At 40.8% G+C, this 27,437-nt stretch overlaps 1 protein-coding gene across 2 annotated transcripts in view; it reads right to left on the reverse strand.

Moving 5' to 3' along the window:
* cep57l1 (centrosomal protein 57, like 1) overlaps positions 1–27,437 on the reverse strand; it is a 73,156-nt gene that overhangs the window by 43,838 nt on the left and 1,881 nt on the right. The window contains exons 2-5 of one of the 2 annotated variants that reach the window (XM_072552300.1): positions 11,196–11,297; positions 6,658–6,826; positions 4,103–4,267; positions 1,458–1,558 (exon numbers count right to left, since the gene is read on the reverse strand). In XM_072552300.1, the coding sequence (XP_072408401.1) occupies positions 1,458–1,558; positions 4,103–4,267; positions 6,658–6,826; positions 11,196–11,297 (537 nt within the window). Of the gene's footprint in view, positions 1–1,457; positions 1,559–4,102; positions 4,271–6,657; positions 6,827–11,195; positions 11,298–27,437 lie in introns of both variants that reach the window. The other variant, XM_072552290.1, reaches the window with a different exon arrangement.

The raw sequence follows: 27,437 nt of genomic DNA on the forward strand, positions 1-27,437 counted from the left end.
CCCACCCTCCTCTAGCTTATCTCTCCACACTTCAGGCTCACTGCTTTTATTCCTGAAGAAGGGCTTTTGCCCAAAACGTCGATTTCTAAGCTCCTCGGATGCTGCCTGAACTGCTGTGCTCTTCCAGCACCACTAATCCAGAATCTGGTTTCCAGCATCTGCAGTCATTGTTTTTACCAATAAGAACATGGCTGATTCAAAAACATATCTAACTCATAAGTTCAATGATCCAGCGTCCATTATTTCCCAGAGAAGGGCATTTCACAGACTAACAGCCCTATAAGAGAAAAAGAAAGGACTCTTCTCAATTTTAAAGGTAAAACCTGCTGTATGACTATATGACCTCATTCTTGTCCTCAAGTTCTAGACTCTACCACAACGGAAAACATTCTCTTAGAATGCAGCCAGTCAAGTCCCCCCAGTTTTTTTTATATGTTTCAATAAGATCATCCTTCATTCTTCTTTATGCCAATGGATAGTGGTCCAACTTATTCAATCATTTTTCAAAAGATAAACCCTTAGCCCAGGAAAGAATCTGCTTCTAACACAATTATTTTTTCAAATAAAGAAACAAAACTGTACACAGTGCCCTATCTGGGCGGCATGGTGGCACAGTGGTTAGCACTGCTGCCTCACAGCGCTAGAGACCCGGGTTCAACTCCTGCCTCAGGCGACTCTCTGTGTGGAGTTTGCACATTCTCCCTGTGTCTGCGTGGGTTTCCTCCGGTTTCCTCCCACACTCCAAAGATGTGCAGGTCAGGTGAATTGGCCATGCTAAATTGCCCGTAGTGTTAGGTAAGGGGTAGATGTAGGGGTATAGGTGGGTTGTGCTTTGGCGGGGCGTGTGGACTTGTTGGGCCGAAGGGCCTGTTTCCACACTCTAAGTAATCTAATGTTCTCACTGTAGCCCTGTACATCTGGAATAAAACTGTCCTGCTCTTATATTCCATTCCCCTTGCAATAAACACTAGCATTCCATTTACCTACCTAATCACTTGCTAAATCTGCAACCCAATTGTTTGTTATATACTAGGACACTGAGATCCTTCTGTACCTCTGAGTTCTTTGATCTTACCATTTGATAGTATACTGCTTTTCTATGCTTCAAAAGTGGACAAGTTTGTATTTTCCCACGTTAAACCTGCAAACTTTTTGCCTACTCATTTAAGTCGTTATGTCTTTTTGCAGGACTTGTATCTCCTCTTGTAAACTTACTTTCTTACCCAGCTTGATGTCATCAGCAAAGTTAGCCACCAGATATGCTGTCCACATCTCCAAGTTATTGATATAGATTGTAAGTAATGGAATAAATGTTATGATATTGGAAGATTGAATTTTGAGATGTAAAATATTTTGTTACAGGGTAACAACTATATTTTCTAAAATTTGTTTCAGTTCATAAGATTATTAAATCTTTCCAAAAAGGAAAAACGCACAACGTTCAACAATCTCCTTACCTCTCTCTCTAATACAGGGCTTGTTTCAGTCTCTCCATTCTTTAAAGCATTCATCATATATTCTAACTGTTTCTGTAGAAGTGAACAGTCGTCTGCAGTGGCTAATGCATGAACAGATTAATTTAAAGAAACCATGAGAATTAAGGCTTCAGAAACACTCTATTAATCTTTGTATCACAGCCTAATAAATTATTCTTTTAACTTTTGTCTTTTCACGTATTTTCAAAACATTGAGACAGAAAATAACTATCTTAACTTATTGCATTACTATAAACCCTGATTACGCAGATGCCCCAATTTCTGAAATTATATTCTTTTATTTATTCAAATTGAAAGGTTTAATGGACTAACACCAAATTCTTCTTCAATTATGTTTTCACAGCTTTGTTTTTTTTCCTCTTGGTCTCTTGTCATTTCAACAGATAAAGGTTCAGGTGATCTAGTGATTTGGTACATCAACAAAATTAACACAATGATTTGATGATACAAGTCATGTGTATTTTTTTAAAAAGATCAAATAATTAGAGAATTAAAATACAATTGTTGCCCCCATCTGTGATACTCAGCTTTAAGTGGCTAATCTTTACCATTATTCCTTGCCAAACTGCTCTGTGATTAAAATAGATTTTAACCCATTTAGGAGAAATATTTTAATGCCTGCATCTTAAAGCAAACCTATGAATGTGAAAAGCATCTATCCATCATTATTAGTGTTTTCATATATTATTATCTCACAGGGAATTAGGGACAGGCAACAATTTGAGTATAGGATTTGGACTTCAGGTTCAGGTGAGCCTTTGGTGAGGCTTCTTCTGGAGTACTCTGTGCAGTTCTGATTACCCTGCAATAGGATTGACATTATTAAACTAGTGCAGCTTCAGAAAAGATTTACCAGGTTGTTGCTGGGAATGGACTATTTGAATTATAAAAATAGGCTGGGACGTTTTTCACTGGGGCGTAGAATATTGAGGACTGACTTTGTAGAGACTTATATAGTCATGAAGGGCATAGATAAGGTGAATAGCAAGGGTGTTTTCCCTTGGGTGGGCAAATTCAAAACTAGGAGTCATATTTTTAGATGAGAGAAGAAAAATTTAAAAAGGACATGAGGGGCAACTTTTTTACGCAGAGAGTGGTTCTTGTGTGGAATGATTTCCATTTGTTTAATCTCCAGTTGGCTTTTTCTGTTTTTTCAATTCGCTTGTGGGTTGTGGGCATTGCTGGCTGGCCATGTTCTTTTTCTTGTCTTGTCCCATATGTGAAGAGGAAGAGAGTTACTGAATAGCTATAGCCAAGCAACAGGTACATGTGTGGAACTTGTCAAGGTGATGCGAATATTGAGTGAGATGAAGGTACAGCGTCCCCTATCACAATTCTACAACAATTCACAATTGACATCCTATTTGACTTAATGTTTAAGCCAACAATTGTCTCCCTATTTAACCTGTTTTGGATTAATTAATAATTTAAAATATCAATCATAATTTCAGTTACAGAGATTTATCTTTTCACTTCCATACTATTACCTCTGTTACTCCAAAGATCTATCTCAGATCATCATCTGGATGAGTATTTAAAATGCCAGATCATTGGAAGAGGAAGTGGTGGATGCATGTAGTTACAACATTTAAAAGGTATTTAGATAGGTACATGAATAGGAAAGATTTGGAGGGATATGGGCTAAACACAGGCAAGTGAAACTAGTTTAGTTTGAGAATGTGATCGGTGTGGACTAGTTGGTCTGAAGGGTCTGTTTCCATGCTGTAAGACTCTATGGCTTGAATTGCTGGTCTTACCACATCCTGCTCACATTCCACAAAGACGCAAGAAAACAAATCTAGGCTAATATTATTTGAAACTCAAAAATCTTCTCTGCATAACAGACAACTTTTCCCTACCACCACCCTTGTTCTCCTGCACTTTGCACATATTTTTTCCCCATATCTGTTTCCTTTTCAACCAATCTCTAGGAGACAATGTATTACCTCATGGCCGTTATAAAAATTCTTTTTAATTTTTACCCTCATAACAGGTACTTATACTTTGTTCTCATGTGGTAACACTTACAGAACAAGGGTAAGTTGTGTCATTTTTCTCAACTTTGTCCTTTCTCATCACACCAACCATTTTTTTTCAATTAAACAACTCTGTATACTGTTTGCAACCTCTTTCATCTCACTGAACATTTGCATTATTTTGATAAGTTTCATGCGTATACATGTTATTTGTCTATAGCTATTCAGTAACTCTCTTCCTGTTCACATATGGGACAAAACAAGAAAACAAACATGGCCAGCCAGCGATGCCCACATCCCACAAGTGCATTTTTTAAAAATCCCAGAAAAAGCCAACTGTCAATCAAGCAAAATTGAGATCATAGGCTTGATGACAGCACAACATTTTGAGAAAATGGCATGACTGGGGCCTTAGCCGAGAAAAGTCTTTTGATTATTCCTTGTACCCATTTATATGTGACTTCAACTCTAACCGTGCAGGTAGACATATTTAAAGGTCCTACATATAAGTCAGAATAATAGATAAACATATCTTATTCCACTTCAAAATGCATTCTTACTATTTTTATATTTAAACTAATTTATGAAAGGACAAAACATTTTCAGCAAACAAGATTCAGGTGTACTCACCATTAATATCTTCAGTATTAATGTTGACGATATCTTCCTTACTGTTTTCTTGCCCTGAAAACTTTATGTATAGAATACATTCATTGCACAGATGTTCCATGTGTTGCTCAGCTTGCTTTCGCTCCATTTCCAGTTGTTGAATCTTCTCTTGAAGATCTTTCCACGCTGCTGAATATTCGCAAAATATTGACCACTGGGCTGTTATCTAAACTGCAATTCTTAACTACATTTTATCTAATAGTTTGTTGCAAAATGAATGTTATATAATGCGTCAAATGTTTAATCTTCAGACTAGATTAATTGAACAGAATAAGCTTCTCTGTCACTGCTTACCAGTCCCAACATTACCCCTAGATTATGTTTTTCTGTTTACTTTAATAAATTCTCTTTTGCTACATTGTGGGCCATTAATGTTTCAAAGCTATAACATGCTTTTGGACAAAATTTTTGAGAGGAAATTTTCAGTGAATAGGGAACCAAAAATAATGTTCTTTTACATCTAAGATACTGAATAAAGCATAGCAGCTTAAACTTTCAACGAGCAGAGGTTGGGAAACTAGTCTGATCTGAAAATGTATTATTCTAAAATAAGAACTAATGGATGGCTTAGGATCAGGAGCCAGGCATGTGACACCATTTACAATATGGCTACTCGATCTGCACAGAACACCTAAACACACACACGTTGAGGGAATATTATTTCATGAGCTCAGTGATACTAATTAATCTTCCAATTAAAATCTGACTAACGACCACAATTTGCAAAATACTTAAAAGAGAAAGCCTACTGGAAGACACATCTGAGGAGGTGATCAGCACTTAGATAAAGGGGTGACCAAGTGAACATAGGATTAGAGAGGAAGAGAAGTAGTCCATGCTCCTGTTCACCGATAACTACCTCAACTCAGTTTTCTATTTTTGTTCTATATCTTTGAGTGACCTTACACAAAGAAATTATGTAACAGGCTTGAAAATTACAGTCATTCTTGCTGCACATTGAGCAGGAGGCCCATGTGTATCCATAGTTTGTACAATACATGGCTGGTCTACACTTCCTAACAATAGCTTGGCCCTCTTAAAAAGATGTACCGAGGCTACGAGAACTGGTGAAACTGTCAAAGGAAGGTTTTCTCGAATGAAGAGGATTTTAATGGAGCAATGTCTAGAGAGAGGGCTCTTCATCTTCAAAGGTGAATCCATCTTCAAATGACATCTCGGACGCACTGTATCATCAGCTGTACAATATATATAGTCCCATGACTGACTGTTAACAATTACGGCATGCCAAACATTCATATACTGTATCTGATGTGAGGGTGAGATGAAGTAGATGGATATTAGTTTGAGTCTGAAGCATAGGGAAGTGCTACAGAGTGAGAGGTGGATGTGTGACAAATTGAGCAGCATGAATAGCTGGTTCTGTGGTGTGTAGGAGCTGTCATTGAAGATGCATTCACTGATGCCCCATGTGATACAATAAGACTTCTGACTATACTCATCAGATCTTAAGGTCCAGTCTCTGGGTGCTGAGCTCACAAGCCATCCAGATCCACTCCTTTCTGAAGATGATATTCATAGGCTACTTGATGTCTACAAACCCACAATATCTCTCATTCTATCTGCCTCTACTGCTAATACATCCGGCACTACATCCTTCACCTGGGATTCTCTCCCTGCCCTGGTGTTCCAGTTTCAGTGCAGCTTCCCTTTAAGCCTATCTTCATGGTCAGAGTGCCGGTTAAGTCATGTCCTCTCAGTTGGTCAGGTCCCTGCTTTACACAGACACAGCCATGAGGTTGGAGCACCAGCTTTGCTTGGTGTGGCACAATGGCCCAGTGGTTAACACTGCTGCCTCACAGCACCCAGGGCCCAGGTGCGATTCTAGCTTTGGGGACTATCTATCTGGATATTGCACATTCTCCCCATGTCTTTGTGGGTTTTCTCTGAGTGTTCTGGTTTCGTCCCATGATCCAAAGATATAGGTAGATTGATCATACTAAATTGTCCAGGGATGTACAGGCTAGGTGGATTAGCCATGGGAAATGCAGGGTAGGGGACTGGGTCAGGGTGGGATGCTCTTCAGAGGGTTAGTGTGGACTCAATGGGTCAAATGACCTGCATTCACACTGTAGAAATTCTATGTTTACCTGACCCCCTCCAATAAAACCAGCAACCATGAATCACTACCAATATGCCCCAAAACATAGGGCTGACAAATCTTTTGCTATCTGTTTCTGAATCAGATGTGAATTTAATAAATACAAAAAAGATCACCCATTCTTCACAGAACATCTTAGTGCAGTATGGCACAGAGGGAAGTGAAGTATTCATTGGCTTTCTAAAAGAGCATTCCAGTTAGCCCCAAATTGTAACCACTCATCAGTATAAAAACATTTTTCCTTGTGCCACCCACTACTTTGATTGCTAATAATGTTAAATCTGACCCTTTTGATAATTGACTCTTCATTCATTGGAAATGTACACTTCTCCGTTTATTCAATCTAAAACATTCAAGATTTTAAGTACCTTTATCAAACTCCATAGTGATAAAGTACCTTTATTGTTTGCAACTGGATCCATCACAGCAGATTTGGGATCTTTGAAATATGCATGATAAGAAACTGATCTTTGCACATCATGATCTGTCGGTACTGAAGCTTCCTCCAAATTTGGACACAATTGGAAATCATCTAAAAAGGCTTGTTTTGTTGAAAAGTCTGCTCTCTAAAGAGACAAAATAATGTGATTATTTTTTAACTTGTATAAATAAAATTATATCTTACTATTTGCCCCCTTTGTCAAAGATATAAAGTTATCCTTAACAGATATATACAATAAACTCTTCATTATGTGTTTCCCCTATTGTTTTGTATGTCATGTAATGGTAATCGATGCAAGCAGGTTTCCTCACTCTCTCTCTCTCTCTCTCTTTTATAAAACAAACTTCATTGATTGTATTTATAAGCAGTCCTGGCTACGACCAGTACATTCATGTAATCGGCACTCCCCAGTCTCCATGTGTGTCGGATACTGAGGATTTTACTGTACGTGGTTGAGCTCAGGCACATGTCAATTTGGTAATTATTCATTTTGGTAAACTGGGATCAGAAGACTACATTTCAAATCTCAATATAATTCACTTCTGCGGTTTGACAACTAACCCTAATCTGGTGATGGTAGCTCTCGGGAGAGATACACATTGCTCTCTATTTCAATTTTTGGCAACACAGTTATCTAACTATTGGTACTGTCACTCAAGATCACCAAATAATCATCATCTCCAGAGTTTTTCCTTCATTGTCTTTGTGAATCATTGGTGACACTGGCATTTGTCCAACCTGGCTTCTGTTCCATTGGTATCGTGATGCTTTCATGGGTTTTGGATGATCTGGGCTGATTGCATGTTCCTACTGTCATCCAAGGAGTGAATGGAATATCGTGTGGAGGTTCCCCACACTGCTGGAGTTGATATGATTGGCATGCATTTATGATTTGTTGAATATCCTGTTTCATCTCTAGGCTAAATACAGATTCAGGTGTTCACTGTCTTATGTGTTCAATACCCACCTGTCCCCAGTGTAACATGGGTATGATATCTTGGTGTAATAGTTTTGATGTTGGGAGTTTTTTTGCCCTTGAAAGTGCCTTGTCATGATATACCAAGTTCGCCTCTGTATGGCAAAAATGAACAAGGCACTTATGGACATAAAAATATAAGAACTTTAAAAATAGGAGCAGGATTAGACCATTTGGTCCAGCAGGCCTGCCCCTCCATCCTTTAAATGAAGGCTAATCTGCTTCTAGCCACAATACATTCTTCATGCTTGCTCATCAAAGTCCTCAACTCCCCAATAATTCAAAGATTTATCTACTTCCTCTTTAAATGCTTTCAGTGATCTAGCTTCCACAAATCTCTATCATAGAAGATTCCAAATATTCACTACCCTCAAGGAGAAGAAATTCCTTTGTGTCTCGGATTTAAGTCTATCCCCTTATTCTGTCTCTTTATCCTCTAGTTCAAGGTTCCCCCACTAGGGAAATGCTTTCTCAACCTTTACCTTGTTAAGCTCCTCAGAATCTTGTATATTTCAGCAAAATTACCCCCGTTGTTTGAGACTCTAACAAATAAACGACTAACCATTGTAGCCATTTTTGATAAATCAACCCCTTCATTCAAGGAATCAGCCAAATGAATCACTTGTGAATTGCCTCCAATGCAAGTACATTTATATTTTAAAATATGGGAACTAAAACTTTACACACTACTCCAGGTTCAGCCTCACCAACATCCTCAATAGTTGAATCAAGAGATCCCTGATTTTAAAGTCCAAACCCTTAACTATAAAGGGCAAAATTAGACGATAAGAAATAGGAACAAGAGTAGACCATTCTAGTCAGACTATCTTTGGATAATGAACTTTCACAACTCTTGTAATTGCTTATCTTTGGCAGTTGTCAATTGCAAGTGTCCACAAGGGCTTGGGATAGAGAATAACAGATCAACATTTAGAATATTTTCAATTTCATTGCCATTAATGAAGGAATAAAACAATACGTCAATCAAAACAACTGACTTGGTCTTTGTGTGGGTTGGATAAACTGTTCAGCATGTCAGACATAATCCCAGTACCTGGTATATATCCCAGACTGGTATATATATCTCAGTCGTGAGTGGGGTACTGGAAAAGCACAGCAGATCAGGCAGCATCGGACGAGCAAGAGAATCAACATTTCGGGCAAAAACCTTTCATCAGGAAGGAGGTTTCTGAGCTGAGGGGTTGGAGAGATAAATGGGAGGGGGTGGGGCTGGGGGAAAGGTGGCTGAGAGTGATACCTGCATGGAGGTGGGGATAATGGCAATAGGTCAGAGAGGAGGATGGAGTGGATATGTGGGAAGGAAGATGGAGAGGTAGGACAGTTCATGAGGGCAGTGCCGAGTTGGAAGATTGGAATTGGGATAAGGTGGGGGGAGGGGAAATCAGGAAACTGGTGAAATCCACATTGATGCTGTGGGATTGGAGAGTCCCAAGGTGGAAGATGAGGCGCTCTTCCTCCAGGCGTCGGGTGGTGAGCGTGTGGCGATAGAGGAGGCCCAGGACCTCCATGTCCTTGGCGGAGTGGGAGGGCAAGTTAAAGTGTTCGGCCACAAGGCGTTGGGGTTGGTTGGTGCGGGTCTCTCGGACACGTTCTCTGAAGCGGTCTGTATATAGGCATTCTGTCTCCCCAATGTAGAGGAGACCGCATCGGGAGCAACGGATGCAATAAATTACATGTGTGGAAGTGCAGGTAAAACTCTGACGAATGTGGAAGGCTCTTTTGGGGCCTTGGACGGAGGTGAGGGGGGAGGTGTGGGCACAGGCTTTGCAATGTCTGCAGTGGCAAGGCAAGGTGCCATGAGGGCAGGATGGGTTGGTGGGAGGCGTGGACCTGATAAGAGAGTCACGGAGGAAATGGTCTTTACAGAAATCGGATGGGGAGGGGAGGGAAATACATCTCTCTGGTGGTGGTGTCCATTTGTAGGTGCGAAAATGGTGGAGGATGATGCAATTTCTACGGAGGTTGGTGGAGTAGAAGGTGAGAACGGGGGTGGGGGGTGTGGTGGTGGGTCATGGGTCTGTCCTTATTGCAGTTGGAGGGGTGGGGTTCAAGGGCGGAGATGCAGGAAGTGGATGAGATGCTCTGGAGGGCATCATCATCCATGTGGGAGGGGAAATTGCGGTCTTTGAAGCAGGAGGCCATCTGGTGTGTTCTGTGTGGAACTGGTCCTCCAGAAGCGGCGGAGGCAAAGGAATAGGGAATAAGGGATAGCATTTTTACAGGAGGCAGGGTGAGAGGAGGTGTAGTCCAGATAGCTGTGGGAGCTGGTGGGTTTGTAGAAGATGTCCATGTTGAGACCGTCACCGTTGATGGATATGGAGAGGTCCAGTAAGGGGAGGGAGGTATCTGAGATGATCCTTAAGATGATCCAGGTGAACTTAAGGTCATGGTGGAATGTGTTGGTGAAGTTGATGAACTGTTCAACCTCCTTGTGGGAGCACAAAGTGGTGCCAATATGGTCATCAATGTAGTGGAGGAAATGTTGGGGAATGATGCCTGTGTAACTGTGGAAGATGGGACTGTTCCACATAATCGACAAAGAGACAGAGCTGGAGCCCAAGCAGGTGCCTATGGCCACTCCTTTTGTCTGGTGGAAACGCGAGGATTCAGTCAGACGCACTCCCAGCGTCTCACCAGTATCCCTCCACTGACACTCATTCGTTTGGCTGAACTTGTCCTCATCCTCAATAATTTTTCCTTTGAATCCTTGCACTTCCTCTAGGCCAAAGAGGTAGCCATGGGGAACCATATGTGCCCCAGCTATGCCAGCCTGTTTGTCGGTTACGTGGAACAGTCCATCTTCCGCAGATACACCAGTACATTGGGGAGACAAGATACCAACTTGCAGAGCGCTTCAGAGAACATATCCGGAACAAGCACACAACCAACCCCACCGCCCTGTGACCGAACACTTACACCACCCCCACAACTCAGCCAAGGACACACAAGCCATCCTCTATCGCCACACCCTCACCACCCGATGCCTGGAGGAAGAACGCCTCATCTTCCACCTTGGGACCCTTCAACCACAAGGCGTCAATGCGGATTTCACTGGTTTCCCATTTCCCTTCCCCCTATCTTATCCTAGTTCTAACCTTCCAACTTGGCACCGACCTCATGAATTGTCCTACCTGTCCATCTTCCTCTCCAACCTATCACCATTGCCCCCACCTCCGTATACTTATCGCACTCTCAGCTATCTTCCCCCTAGCCCCACTCCCTCCCTCCCATTTATCTCTCCACCCCTTCAGCTCAGAAGCCTTATTCCTGATGAAGGGCTCTTGCCTGAAATGTTGATTCTTCCCACTCTAGACTCTGATCTCCAGCATCTGCAGTCCTCACTTTCTCCTGGTACAATATCTCACTTCAAAGTCAAATTGTTGCAGCTGAACAAGCAGACACTTGTAAACATGCCTCCCATTTTTATTTTGTCAGCTTATCATTTTTACATGCACATACTGTTTTGGTGTGCAGTGATATACCTGATGTTACCTACAAGATTGTCATCCCCGCCAAAGTTTCTGACATGTTTTGGTGCCTTCTGCATTGTTGTATCACAAGAGAGAGGCTCCGGGTGACTGCTCGTGGGAGGCATTACCTATTCAGTAGAAGAAACTAAAATTAAAGGCTAAATATATCACATATACTTAAGTAACTGCTACATACTTTGAACATAAATACTGTTATTTAACAACTGTGTGGATCAATAATGAGGCATTGTGATGACTAATAAATATAGCAATGGTGTCATAAAGGTTGTTCTTTTGAATCTGTACGATTATTACATTGTCTTCAAACATCAGAACTCTCAGAAGTATTGGATATTTATAATAGCACAAAGCAGAGGAACACTTCTGAAGTGGGACCTAGCTAAATCACCAGTTTTCTCATGGTTTTTTTGCCAATGACCTGAAATCTGTACATGCCTATTATCAGTTCTTCAGCCAATGTAAATAATTTCTCTTTATTTACACTATCAAGACTCTATTATTTTAAACATCTTTAATGGATCTCATCTACTCCAAGGATAATAACTATAGCTTCTCTGGCCTATCTGTATAACTGTAATCTGTTGTGCCCTAGAGTCATTCTGGAAAGTCTTGCCTGTATTTTCCCCAACCTGCAAAGCCTTCGCAAGCTTCAGAACTGCAAAACTCTTGGTCAAATGTCATCATACATAGCCTTAAAATGTCAAGAACTTTAATTGTTAAAGTGCTCTGCATCAACAAGGTGATTAAACTAAGATTTATACAGAGTGGTAATAAGGACTCCAGAGTATTCATTCATACAGACAAATTTATCAGTTGCACATAAACAATTATATTCACTTGGAATTAGTTTGTATCACATGATTCTTAATGAGCCACTTAGGTTGCTTCTCATTAAAAAATAATCAACATTTAGTGAGTGTGGTTAACTGAGCAAATTGGATTTTCTTTAATATTAAAGAATGCTTGACTTATATGGTCTTAGATTTTGAGGGGGAGAAAAATTATTGCAGGCCTTGGTTTACAATTCTATTCACCAGCCTATGTGTGTTCTGGTGTCATTACATAACAAAATTGGGCTCAGCTGCCATGGTCCATATGTTTCAATAGTTCAGTGATGCTCATTATTCAAGCTCACAAATGAAAAATAGCCATTAAGAAAGTTATAGATTACTGCTTTTTCTGTGGAATCAATATCTTCAAAAGAAAATAAGGGCAAAGATGGGTATTAAAGGTATACATTTGTTTTAATGTCGGCATTTGGTTTTATAAAACTCGAAAGCTAATATATGCAAGAATGCCTACTATTAGCACTGTGCTATTAACTTAGTTTATTCAGTTCATGTTGTGATGGAATTTGTGGGTAGTGGTAATGTCCCTACCTCTGATCCAGAAGATCTGGTTTGAGTCCAACCTGCTCCAGAGGTCTGTCATGAACAGGCTGATTAGAAATATCTATAATTCAAGTTGTATCACTTTCGGTGCTGGGTTCAACTTCCTTTTCAAGACTTGAATCAAGGCTGAAAACTCAGCAAAATACTGATGGTGATAGCTTATTCAGGTTAAGGGTACACAGCTGGAAGGTAACAATTGATTTGAGAATCTTGAGTACATGTAAAGTTACATTTCCTTATAGTCTGTAGCTGCATACCCTCCACATCCTCACTCTTATCAACCATCTGCGCCCACTGTAGCATTCTGTCCTGCTATTCAGCGGTGCCTGGAGTTCCTGGTGGGCGACTCTTGACAAAGTGTTCTCTCCTTTACCATTGGCTATTTAGAATGGAGTGTTTTCCATGGAGCAGTCTGTCCAATAGCTATTTAAAATGGTTCATGGGCTCCCAGGTTGCCTGTGTTTTCTTTGGCCTTCTGGAGTTCATGTTTCATGTGTACATAGGGAGTGTGAGGTAGCAGTCTATGCCTCACTATTTTAGGGGTGGCGTGGTGCTGCTCCTTGGTTTTCTTTGCACTTTAGCCTCGTGCTGAGTGTGAGTGGAGGGCAAAAGCAGAAACAATATCTCCTCGTGGGTTGTTCCTGAACCTGGCCAAGGTTACCATTAATAAACCCAGGAAGTGGACATTTGCAGGGTCATGAGACTCACCGTGTGTCTTCCTTCTGTGGTTTCATCTGTGCTTGTGCCTTCCCTGATTAATGGGCACCACTAGGGTAAGATTGCATTACCGACACCAATAACATTTTGATTTACATTCAATTTTGCTTTGACCAATTGATTTTTGTTACAGTGGCTGTTTAGGGGCTTTTTTTAAAAAACTTGTTTAATTTAAATTTGTTTTTTGAAAGAAAATGAAGAGAGACTTGTGTTCAGGCTGCTCCTACATACCCTCCACTTTCTTACCCTCATTAAATATTCAGTCTCTGTCCAGATGTTGCAGGTGTCCCCAAAGGAAGGCTCTGAACATGGAAGTCCTCCATTTCAGCACTGATGATTTAGCATGGAAAATGTTGCATGCAGCAGTCCCATGCATTGCATGTTTAGAAAGGCTCATGGATTCACAGAACACCTGTGTTCTTTGCAGCCTGGAGGATGTCATTTTCCACTTGTGCACAGTTAAACACACATTATAACCCTCTTCCGTTACTAGAAAAGGCCATTTCCAAATCTCTGGCTGCACTGCAGCCCAACACTCCTGATCTTTGTCAAGCTGGTTGGGAGGGAGGCAGGCAAGTCAGAAGAGCTTCTCATGGAATCCTAATTTGCAAATAAATCATTGAAACTGTGGCATTTTCCCAGACCACTCCTGGTACTTTGCAGCATCTTCATCAGTCTGGTGCTGGGCAAAGGTTATTTGAGGTAGTTCACTGCTACTAATCCTCTTCAGCCTATGCTTCGTCTTGGACCAACCGAGTGATTAATGGCAGAGGATACACCATCGCAGAGTATCTGCAGAAAAGGCACTATTTTTGGATAAGAAGATGTATTGCATGATAACAATAAGAATAACCTCATTTGATCAGCCATTATCTTTAGAACCTTAGGATGTCGTAAAGGTGCACTTGCTACACGTACAAGCTAAGGCAGAATCTCTTGTCTTCATCCCTAGGCAGTGTAGTACATAGTGCAACATGAACAGCAATATCTTCAAAACCTTGTACAACATCTCTTCCCAAGCTTTTTGCCCATATTTAACCCATTATACAGTCATGTGTGTAACATCACAATATAGAATTATAAAACATAGATGCCTTTTAAATGTTGCAATTGTGCCAGACTCCACCACTTCCTCAGCCAGCTCATTCTATACACACAGCACTCTCTGCATGAAGAAGTTGCCCCTCAGGTCCCTTTTAAATCTTTCCCCTCTCATCTTAAACCCATGCCCTCTCGTTTTGGACTCCCATAAACTGGGAAAGACCTTGGCTATTCCCCTTCTATGCCCCTCATGATTTTGTAAACTTCTAGAACGTCACCTTGAATTTTTGGCATTCCAGGGAAAATAGCCCCAGCCTATTCAGTCTCTCCCTCCAGTCCTACAACATCCATGTGAATTTTTTTCTGCAGCTCTTTCAGGTTTAGCAACATCTTTCCTATTGAAGGGAGACCAGAATTAAATACAATATTCTAAAAGTGCTCTCACCAATGCCCTATACAGCTGCAACATGATGTCCCAACTCCTCTACTCAATAGTCTGACCAATGAAAGGAAACACCTTCTTCACCACCGTATTCTACTTGCAAAATGCAGGCTGTCTGGACATTTCACATGTCTCTCAGATGCATTCTTTTTGAACTTGAAAGAATAGTAAATTTGAGGACTACTGATCTTAGTTCTGACTGGATCATTGTTTGACTGATGAAGTAAACTTTTCCGAATACTCCGTTATCTCACTTTTTAGATTAGAATCAATCTAAACATCATGGCACAGACAGAGAACACAGGGGGCCAACACCTTCAACATATTGTCTAGCTAACATCATTGTTAACAGCTAACCCGAGAATGCAATTTTTTTTAAAAAAGGTTTTGTGATTTACACATGAAAGAAGTGAAACTATCACTGTATTCTAACAGATGTGATTTGGAGATGCCAGTGTTGGACTGGGGTGTACAAAGTTAAAAATCACACAACACCAGGTTATAGTCCAACAGGTTTAATTGGAAGCACACTAGCTTTCGGAGCAACGCTCCTTCATCAGGTGATTGTGGAGGGCTCAATTGTAACACAGAATTTATAGCAAAAAGTTACATCACACTGCAAATTTTTGCTATAAATTCTGTGTTAGGATCAAGCCCTCCACAATCACCTGATGAAGGAGCGTCACTCCGAAAGCTAGTGTGCTTCCAATTAAACCTGTTGGACTATAACCTGGTGTTGTGTGATTTTTAACTTCTAACAGATGAAAGGCTTAACAGACAATCAATTTTTCAATGTATAATTTCAGTTACATCACACTGTAAATTTTTGCTATAAATTCTGTGTGTTATGATTGAGCTCTCCACTACCACCTGACGAAGGAGCGTCGCTCCAAAAGCTAGTGTGCTTCCAATTCAACCTGTTGGACTATAACCTGGTGTTGTGTGATTTTTAACTTTCCGAATACTGTTACTGAAGGATTACTATTCATTCAACACTGTTTCTGTCGCTAGCGTAGAGTGTTCTGTTTTAGAAGACAAAGCATTTTAAATATTTTCACCAGTCCTGTGAAATATGTGATTTCCTCTTTGTTGGCAATATGAAACAGCTCTCTTATGCTAACATGAAGTAATCTCACTGACTCTTTCATCTGTTGGATTCCTAAGAGTCTGGAAACCCCAATGAAGTTTTCCAGCTGTTGCATTATGACTGTTTAGTCAATAAGAGACTGTCTTGGGCCAGCGTTTGACGTTGTTTGCTTCTGGACCAGTTGTTCCCTGGGGAGGGGTGGGGTTTGTCAGTCTCCTCTAACTTTTCTGATGAAGTTGAAGTTGAGACATGTGCAGGCTCAAACATTGATTGCGAATAAGGTGCACAGTTTCAATTTTCTTGTGTTGCATTGTAGTGTAATGTACAGGATTCCTATATCCTTCTGACACTTATTCCAACTGTGCCATGTAATCTTCTCTGTAAGCTATAATTTCCACTTCTTCAGCTGTGGCAACTGGTTTCATTGGATTATAACACTTGCTCCTGTATGAAGCACAAAAATTAACAGGATGCCCATTGACACAGACAAGTTGTGAACCTTTTAGAGTCATAGAATTATAGAGATATACAGCATGAAAATGGACCCTTTGATCCAATTCATTCATGCCGACCAGATATACTAGATAAATCTAGTCCCATTGCCAGCATTTGGCCCATATCCCTCTAAATCTTTCCTATTCATATACGCATCCAGATGCCTTTTAAATGTTTAATTGTACCAGACTCCACCATATCCTTTGGCAGCTCATTCCATATATGGTCTCCAAGACTCTTTGTGAAAATGTTGCCCTTAGGTCCCTTTTAAATCTTTTTCCTCTCACCTTAAATCTATGCCCTCTAGTTTTTGACTCTCCCAGCTGGGGAAAAGACTTTATCTATTTATCCTATTCATACCCCTCCTAAGTTTATAACTCTCAATAAGGTCACCCCTCACCTCCAACACTCCAGAGAAAATAGCCCCAGCCTATTCAGCCTCTCTCTGTAGCTCAAACCCTCCAACTCTGGCAACATCCCTGTTTTCTGAACCCTTTCAAGTTTCACAACATCCTTCCTATAGCAGGGAGACCAGAACTGCGTACAGTATTGCAAAAGTGGCACTAATATCCTGTACAGCTGCAACATGACCTCCTAACTCTTCTACTCAATGCACTGACCAATACAGGCAAGTATACTAAACGCCTTCTTCGCTATCCTATCAACCTGCATTTCCACTTTCAAGGAACTATGACCCTGCACTCCAAGGTCTCTTTGTTCAGCAATACTCTCCAAGACATTACCATTAAGTGTTTAAGTCCTGCCCTGATCTGCCTTTTGACTCTTCTGGATTAGCTGGTTCCCGTAGGAATGCATTCATATCCTCTCCAATGGAGGTGTCTCATCAAATGCATGTATATTTTCTACTCTAGGTGTGGTGATGAGTGATCGACTATGTGGATGTCATAATGTATGTAACCACAGTATTTCTATCATTCAGAAACTATCTTATATCTGTGCACCATCCTGAAAGTGACATACAATTTTGCAAATAAGGCATTCCTTAGTGATGGATGGATTTTGTCAATGCCTTACTGTCACACAGCATCCTCACAATCATATGTTGACTTATTCTTTGTGTAGACTTGTCAGTTCCATAAACCCCCGTGTCTCCTGAAACTTACCAATGAAAGAAAGTTCAGTGAAAAGCAGCAATTAAGGTGTTCAATCAATTTCATCAAATATGGCAATAGAATCTCAATATCCACAGGTGCTGTCTTAATTGTTAGCCTAGAGTTAACTTTCTACAGTTTGGGTTTTTTTATCATTTCAGACTGAGTGCTGCTTACTTTGCCTTAGGTTGGACCCCTGATGAGAAGCAATATGACTAGCAGCCTGTACTAACCTAACTTGTAGCTGTACACTAGAGTGGGAAGCAGCAAAGAGATGGCCAGCAGAAAGGGGATTTGCAGAGAGAGGAGCATTACAGAGGGGAGTGCGTTGAATGAAGTTGGGAAATCTCTGCCACAGAGGGGTCAAGCTCAGAATAAAAGGGCTGATCATTTAAGACTAAGACGAAGAGAAAATTCTTCACTAACAGAGTTGGGAACCATTAGAAACTCCACCCTGGAGTGTCATGGATGCTCCATTATTGAGTATGTCCAATGTTGAGATAGAAATATTTTTGATCTCTCCTGGAATAAAGGGAAATGGGGAATGGATGGAAAAGTACAGCTGAGACAGATCAGCCATAATAATATTGAAAGGTGCAACAGGCTGTTCCTATTCTTATGTTGTATAAATATGGACTTTAGTAAGGCGTTCGACAAGGTTCCCCATGGGAGACTGATTAGCAAGATTAGATCTCATGGAATACAGGGAGAACTAGCCATTTGGATACAGAACTGGCTCAAAGGTAGAAGACAGAGGGTGTGGTGGAAGGTTGTTTTTCAGACTGGAGGCCTGTGACCAGTGGAGTGCCACAAGGATTGGCGCTGGGCCCTCTACGTTTTGTCATTTACATAAATGATTTGGATGCGAGCATAAGAGGTACAGTTAGTAAGTTTGCAGATGACACCAAAATTGGAGGTGTAGTGGACAGCGAAGAGGGTTACCTCACATTACAACAGGATCTGGACCAGATGGGCCAATGGGCTGAGAAGTGACAGATGGAGCTTAATTCACATAAATGCGAGGTGCTGCATTTTGGGAAAGCAAATCTTAGCAGGACTTATACACTTAATGGTAAGGTCCTAGGGAGTTGCTGAACAAAGAGACCTTGGAGTGCAGGTTCATAGCTCCTTGAAAGTGGAGTCGCAGGTAGATAGGATAGTGAAGAAGGCGTTTGGTATGCTTTCTTTTATTGGTCAGAGTATTGAGTACAGGAGTTGGGAAGTCATGTTGCGGCTGTACAGGACATTGGTTAGGCCACTGTTGGAATATTGCGTGCAATTCTGGTTTCCTTCCTATCAAAAAGATGTTGTGAAACTTGAAAGGGTTCAGAAAAGATTTACAAGGATATTGCCAGGGTTGGAGGATCTGAGCTACAGGAGAGGCTGAACAGGCTGGGGCTGTTTTCCCTGGAACGTTGGAGGCTGAGGTTTATAGAGGTTTACAAAATTATGAGAGGCATGGATAGGGTAAATAGACAAAGTCTTTTCCCTGGGGTCGGGGAGTCCAGAACTAGAGGGCGTAGGTTTAGGGTGAGAGGGAAAAGATATAAAAGAGACCTAAGGGGCAATTTTATCACGCAGAGGGTGGTACGTGTATGGAATGAGCTGCCAGACGATGTGGTGGAGGCTGGTACAATTGCAACATTTAAGAGGCATTTGGATGGGTATATGAATAGGAAGAGTATGGAGGGATGTGGGCCGGGTGCTGGCAGGTGGCACGAGGTTGAGTTGGAATATCTGGTTGGCATGGACGGGTTTGACCGAAGGGTCTGTTTCCATGGTGTACACCTCTATGACTCTATGACAAATTGAAAGTTAGACTTGGGTAGAAGTAGACAGTGAGCTTCTACCAGAGCATTACCTATTCCACTATTTTAGAACGGTTTTAAAATAACACTTACAGTCAATTTTATTTTATGAGTAACCTATAACTTATGCTTAATGTTTTCATTTCTCTACTCACTTGAAAAGCTAGAAGAAAAATATTCTTTTGATTTTCTCAACATTGTGTGAGGCTATTTCATGTTGAAAGAAATTATGTCTTTGTGGTTTGTTGATTAACATTTAATATTTATAGCTCTCCAAGTGGATGGCTTAAATTTCTCTATTTAATGAAAATATCTACCAATTATTAATTCCAATTTCCTTTAAGGAAAAGGGGAAAAGTTGAATTGTTTCATAAGGAAAATTAGTTTGACAAATTAATTCTTAAAGTCAGCTTCAAATACACATTTAGATTTTATTCTTCTTTTTAAAATGCTTAAGCATTGATATTAAAATACTCTTTGATATAACTATTAGCAACAACTGAATTGGTTGTAACTAGTAGAGTGATTACTGCCATTTTATCTCACAGGAATACCACCAATGGTAGTTCAGATAATGGATTACAGAAGATCATAATAACAATCTGAGGAGAGATGACCAAAAGCTTGGTGAATGAGATTGGGTTTTAAGGAGGAACTTGAAAGAAGAATGGGCAACAGAGAAGCAGGGGAGCTTAAGAAAGGAATTCTAGGTGTGTCTTGTGTGCCTGAAGGAAAGTGTCCAGTGGTGATAAAGGATGCAGGAAATGTTCAAAAGGCTAGCATCAGCAGAATAAAGAGTTTACAAGTCATGTTCTGCGACTGGAGGGGGTTAAAAAGATAGGTACTTGTGATTCCATGGGATAATTTAATCATAATTATTATAATAATAAATTGGAGGCCACGGAGGACCAGAAAATAATATATGTCCACAAGAACAAGGTGAGCAGTCTTTGCCCTGAGGTGGGATACAAACAGAGGTGTTTTGACTGTACTGATGTTTATGGGGTCTAGAGAATGTGAGATTGACCAAGTGAGTATTGGAACAGTTGAATGAAGAGGTGAGAAACTCATGGATGAGGCAGATAGACTGAGGCAGTGACAGAAGCTGGGGATACTATGGAAGTAGAAGTATGTGATCTTTGTACTGGAAAGTATGTAAGATTGGAAGCACATAGGTCTCTGACCTTGCAAAAGTCTTAGCTACCTTCTCCCCAACCCGTCCCACTTATCTCTCCACCTCCACGGCTCCCAGCCTCATTCCTGATGAAGGGCTCTGACTCGAAACGTCGATTCTCCTGCTCCTCGGATGATGCCTGACCTGCTATGCTTTTCTAGCAACACACTCTAAAGTCTGATTTGAGTCATACAGCACGGAAGCAGACCCTTCGGTCCAACCAGTCCATGCTGAATATAATCCCAAACTAAACTCGTTCCACCTGCCTGCTCCTGGCCCATATCGTTGCAAACTTTTCCTATTCATGTACTTATTGAAATGTTTTTTAAATGTTATATGTGTACCCCCATCCACATGCGAACCATCCTTGATGTAAAAAATTGTCCCTCATGTCTTTTTTAAATGTTTCTCCTCTCACCTTAAGAATGTGCCCCCTAATCTTGATATCCCCCATCTTAGGGAAAAGACAACAATCATTAACTCTATCTATACCCCTCATTATTTTATGAACTTCTTTAAGGTTGCCTCTCAACCTCCGACACTCCAATGCGAAAAGTCCCAGCCTATGCAGCCTTTCTTTATAACTCAAACTGTTGACTGTTGCATAGACACTGGTCTGGGCTGAAGACTATGCTTCAATGTACATTAAGGTTCAATTAGAGGAAACTGTGACTCATTTGGCAGCACAGAAACAGAAGATGGATCAATCAAACTGTAGACCTAGGTGCTGTTAGTATACAACAAACTTATGGTGACCTTACTAAATGGAATTTTGACATGGCAAAGAAGGAGCTATTAGGAGTGATATTTTAAAAATTATACAAAGGATAGTACTTTAAAAGGGGTTTTACTCTAATTCTGCCTCTTCAAGCATGTGATTTTAATCACTCCACCATTGATGAACACATCTTCAGTTTTAGATTATGGAATACAATCCCTACATCTCTTCACCTCTCTGCTTTGCTTTCCTCTTTCTTGTATCTCAAGCAGTTCAACAAGACTGAGGATGACATGTTTCTACTCTGGTTCCATGGTTGATGATTAATAATGTCTGCAGACTCTCTGACACGTGACACAGGTAGTGCTAAGGTTTAGGCAGATTACATATTTGAAGGGGCTTCAACTTTGCCTCTGCCTGCTCCTAGAAAAATCTCTCAATGCATTTCATGATTTTTTGGCAATACGATGGCTCAGTGCTTATCACTGCTGTCTCATAGTACAAGAGACCCAGGTTCAATTCCAGCACTGGGCGACTGTGTGGACTTTGCACATTCTCACGATGTCTGCTTGGGTTTCCTCCTGGTGCTCCAGTTTCCTTCCACAGTCCAAAGATGTGTAGGTTAGGTGGACTGGCCATGCTAAATTGCCCATAGTGTCTAACGATGTGTGGGTTAGGTGGATTAGCCATGAGAAATGCAAAGTTATAGGGATAAGGTAGGGAGTGAGTCTGGGGATGCTCTTCAGAGGGTTGGTTGGGTTGAGTGGCCTGTTTCCACACTGTAGGAATTCCTATGATTGTTTCACTTTTCATTTTGGTCAGCTGCAAGCCACAGACCCTCAGACATCAATGAGAATGTTTGATCTCTTCAGGCATGCTTCTTGGACATCCGTTTAAGTATTTCCACTGTCCTCTTAGGAGTATCCACATTGTGACTATTTCTGAGAGAAAACCTTGTTTTGGGAGTCTAGTGTCAGATATATGAGCAACAAACTTCATTCAGCACAGCTGACTCTGCATGATTAATACTTTGATGCTGAGCATACTGGAAAAGGGAGCTGTTCTTAGACTGTCTGCTTTGTCTTTATAAAGTTACTAGTGATGGTTCTTCACCAGTACTTTAAGGTTGACCAGATGTGCTGAAAGTATATAGGAGTATGGGAATCACTGCTGCTGGGCAAACCATGACTTTTACTTGGGTTTGAAATTCTGGTTTTGAAATATTCTTTTCCTCAGCCAGCAAAGATTGCATCTCAGAGGCAATGATGAATTTCATCATTTCTGCCTACCTTGGTTGAGAGGGGGTTCCCAAGATACAGAAAATGCTCCAAGTTTTCCAGATATTTCATAGATTTAAATAAATAGGGGGATGTGTAGGAATGTGGGAACTGATTGAAAGAGAACCTAAGGTTTCAAGATGTTCAGGGAAAGACCAATTTTATCATATGATTAGAATAGATTACTTATAGCGTGGAAACAGGCCCTTCGGCCCAACAAGTTCACACCAACCCTCCGAAGAGCAACCCACCCAGACTGATTCCCCTACATTTACCTGTTCACCTAACACTATGGGCAATTTAGCATTTCACCTAACCTGTACATCTTTGGACCGTGGGAGGAAACCCACGCAGACACGGGGAGAATGTGCAAACACAGATAGTTGCCCGAGGCGGGAATTGAACCCAGGTCTCTGGTGCTGTGAGGCAGCAGTGCTAACCACTATGCCACCGTGCCACCCTATGCTTGGGAGGAGTTTACAGTGACCTGGAGAAGCATCATCTTCGCACTTAAGTTTAATAACTTGAATTCAGTGACATTTGAAAATGCAGTGGTTTGAGTGATTTTGGGTTGGCATTGAAGTGACATGTGCTGAACAATTTTCCAGGTCATCTCTACACCTGTGGGTAATTTGTGTTAGATTCAAGATGCTCTGTTGCAGCTAGGAAAATGGAGGGTTGGTGCAATAGTCTAACCTTAATTGACTCCAGTATTGGTGAGATTCACTCTACTTTGCTTTTAAAATCTCCTTAAAACCTACTTCTGACCAAGCATTCGGTCATCTGGCTGAATATCTCCTCTATTCACTCAGTGTTTGTATTTTGTTTCATTATGTTCCTGTGAAGTACCTTGGAATATTTTAATACGTTAAAGGTGCTTGTGGTTGGCCTTAAAGGAGAAGAGAAGTTGAAAGTCAGTTGGCGTGGACTATGGATAAACCAATACTATGATTAACTGACAGAGTCCAGTTTGTGGTAAGGAACATTCGTTAAGACAGATTTTGAATATCAGTCAGAGGGAAAGACCCAGCCAAGAAAATGAAAGAGACTGCCTAGTCTCACTAGGCCGAAAAGTAGGATTATTCTCTTATTTGTTTTTGAAAAGGTACACCAGATTGTAGCTACAGAGATTCCACAGCACTGACAGAAAGAGCCAGAAACCTATAGCAGTAAACCACCATGAATTAATTAATGAAACTTCCAAATGCCCTTTCTTTAGTCATTGAATAAGGGACATTTCAAGCTTTTATCTTAAAAGAGTCAAAGTAAACAGTAAAATTTTGGAGTTCCTTTGAAAGTCTAAGTGCATATTACTTCTTCACCTTCTAATCACCTTTTTATTGCATGTGTTTCAGAGTGGGCACTGTGTGAATACATTCAGATGATAAAAAAATAAACATTTAGTCCCGCTCCTTTTTAAACTTACAAGAAAATCTGTCTAATGTAATTTGGTTACAGTCACAACACTCAATGAGTTAAAACACCTCAAAATAAGCCTATCTGAATTTGATTGAAAAATGGTGCGAAATCTATCATCTCTTTGCCTGCCTACAACTGTCCAGAGTATTGGTACAATTGAGCCTTTCTCCAAGAAAATGCTGAAGTGATGATGAAGGATGAAATTTGTGCTTCCAATAAGATTCAAGAAAACTAAGATAAAACTGAATAATGCTCACACATACACACACACGCACCCTCTCACAGACTTATACTCCTTTACACTCTCACTCACACATACATACACACTGTCTCACAGACACTCATAATCCCTGCCCCTGCCCCCTTCCCTCCCCCTCCCCCTCCCTCTCCCCCCCCTCCCCCTCCCCCTCCACACACCCACATGCACACATACACAAATAAGTTTGTGGGGTGAATTTGTACTTGCAGAATTACTTTTATTTTGCTCAAAAACTGCATGAATCTATGTAAGATTCTGTGACTTTTTTAGAGACTTAACAAACAATCCAGGTCTTTTTCAATATATAATTTCAGCTACATCACACTGTAAACCTTTGCTATAAATTATGTGTGTCATGATCTTGTACTCCACAATCACTTGATGAAGGAGCAGTGCTGAAAAAGCTAGTGCTTCCAAATAAACCTGTTGGACTATAACCTGGCCCTGTGTGAATTTAAACAACTGAGAAGAGCAGGCTGTAGCTGGGGAGGGGCGAGGGCGGACAGGATCTCAAATGAAACTGGATCCGGAACACAAGGCAACTGTTCTGGGAGGTCAGTGAATTTACAGTTTGGATACTTGACATTAGGGTATTCTTTAATGTGATGTAATTTGTAATCAATATTAAAGACATGTTAATGGAATGAGGAATAGAAGCTTAAGCAATTAGCATATTTTAAAAAAAAATTTAGTTTTTGAATCCATCTTGCATATGACAAATCCTACTGACAATGAAGACAGTAAACTCGGTTATGATTATTGATGTGTTGTAATATATATTATATATGCATTAATGTGGACTACAGTGAGTCCTCCATTAACAAGAAATTGTAGCAATAGCTTGTTACTGACCAAAAAAAGGCTTGTTTGTGAAAATACAACTTCAGGAACATTGGCAAAAACAGAAGCAAGGCATTGATGGGAAGAACAAACCTCCAAATGCCATCTCTGACTTTGACTTTCCAAGCTTCACCTGCCTCTTGTGACAGATTGCATACTGGCCTTGTCAGAAGCAGCTTTCCATCTGCAAATAAGTTTTTGTACCAAGGTAATCAACTATGTTAAGCTTTGCCTGGGATGCCATATTTGGTGTACAAAGTTAGAAATCACACAACACCAGGTTATAGTCCAACAGGTTTATTTTGGAGCGTTGCTCCTTCATCAGGTGGTTGTGGAGTATAAGATCATAAGACACAGAATTTATAGCACAAGTTTACAGTGTGATGTAACTGAAATTATATATTGAAAAAGATCTGGATTGTTTATTAAGTCTCTCATCTTTTAGAATGACCATGTTGGTTTCAGTTCTTTCAAATGTAAATCGCAAAACTTTTTTAAAAGTTACATTCTCAAGTGAACTTTAACAATTGATTTCATATTGTCCATGCTGACCAAATTTCCCAAATTAAAATTTGCCTGCATTTGACCCATATCTCTTAACCTTTCTGATTCATGTAGCTTTCCAAATGTCTTTTAAATGCTGTAACTGTACCTGCATCCACCACTTTCTCTGGCAGTTAATTTCACACACAAACCACTGTGTTAAAACATTACCACTCAGCTCCCTTTTAAATCTTCTCTTCAAAATATGTCCCCTAATTTTGAACACACTACTGCAGGGAAAAAGACCTTTACTATTCACCTTATCTATGCCCCTCATCATTTTATAATCCTTTGTAAGGGCACACCTCAACCTCCGATGCTTCAGTGAAAAAAAAAGTTCAGGCCTATCCTTATAACTCAAATAGTCAACATCCTGATAAATCTTTTCTGAATCCTCTTCAATTTAATAATCACCTTTCTATAGCACGGTGACCAGAACTGTACACAGTACTTAAGGTGGCCTCACCAAAGTCCTGTACAATCTCAACATAATGTCCCAATTCCTGTAGTCAATGGTCTGAGCAATGAAGGCAAGCATGCTAAAAGTCTTCTTAACCACTGTCTACCTCTGATGCAAACTTCACAGAATTATGTGTCTGAACCCCTAGATCTCTCAATGATACTACCCTCCCCAGGGCCCTACCATTAATTACATAAGCCCTGTTGTTGTTTGTTTTACCAAAATGTAATAGTTCTCATTTATTCAAATTAAACTCTATTTGCCACTCCTCAGTTCATTGGCCCAATTGATCAAGATCTCTGTAATCTTAGATAACCTTTGTACTTGACTATAACTACCAATTTTGGTGTCATCTGCAAAGTTACTAAACATGCCTCCTAAATTCCCATCCAAAACGTTTATACAAATTAATAACAAAAGTGGACCCAGCACCAATCCCCACAGAATACTACTGGTCACAGGATTCCAATCTGAAAAACAACCCTCCAGCACCACTTTGTCTCCTACTGTCAAGCCAATTTGCGTACAATTTGCAAACTCTCTGAGTCCTGTATGATCTAACTTATTATTTCTCACAGTAACCAACTGAAGAAAAAGTGGATGAATGTACAAACATGAACAGAGAACAAAGTCCCCTTGTGACTTCTTCACCACTTAATAAGGTCATGATTGATCTGATCTTTTACCTCATCTTCATTCCTATCTACCCGAGAATCTTTCACTTCCTTGAAGATTGCACATCTCCTCCACTTGCTGCTCCCCCACCCCTCCAAAGGCAACAAGTCCCCAATCCTCACTTTCCACCCTGCTAATCTATGAATACAACGCATTGTCCTCTGCCATTTCTGCCACTTACAATCAGACCCCACCACCAGAGATATATTTTCCTCCTCAACCCTATCAGCATTCTGTAGAGACCATTTCCCTCTTGTTAGGTCCACGCCCCACCTCCCTCTCCCCATCAACCTACCTGCCAGTCCCAGCACCTTCCCTTACCGCCACAGGAGGTGTAAAACCTGTGCCCACACCACCCCACCCTCACTTCCGTCCAAGGCCCTAAAGGATCCTTCCACATCTGTCAGAGATTTTCCTGTCCATTCAAACACCTCATCTACCATGTCCGTTGCTCTCGATGTGGTCTCCCTACATTGGGCAGACCAGATGCCATGGACGGCACGGTGGCTCAGTGGTTAGCCCTGCTGCCTCACAGCGCCAGGGACCCGGGTTCGATTCATGCCTCAGGGGACTGTCTGTGTGGAGGTTGCATATTCTTCCCGTGTCTGCGTAGGTTGCCCAGAGTGTTAGGTGCATTAGTTAGGGGTAAGTATTGGTTGAGGGAATGGGTCTGGCTGTGTTACTCTTTGAAGGGTAGGTGCGGACTTGTTGGGCCGAAGGGCCTGTGTCCATACTGTAGGGAATTGAATTGAATCTGCACAAACCTGTGGAACGTTTCGGGGAACATCT

The sequence above is a fragment of the Chiloscyllium punctatum genome, chromosome 3 (genome assembly GCF_047496795.1).
Source record: "Chiloscyllium punctatum isolate Juve2018m chromosome 3, sChiPun1.3, whole genome shotgun sequence".
NCBI classification, from domain to species: domain Eukaryota; kingdom Metazoa; phylum Chordata; class Chondrichthyes; order Orectolobiformes; family Hemiscylliidae; genus Chiloscyllium; species Chiloscyllium punctatum.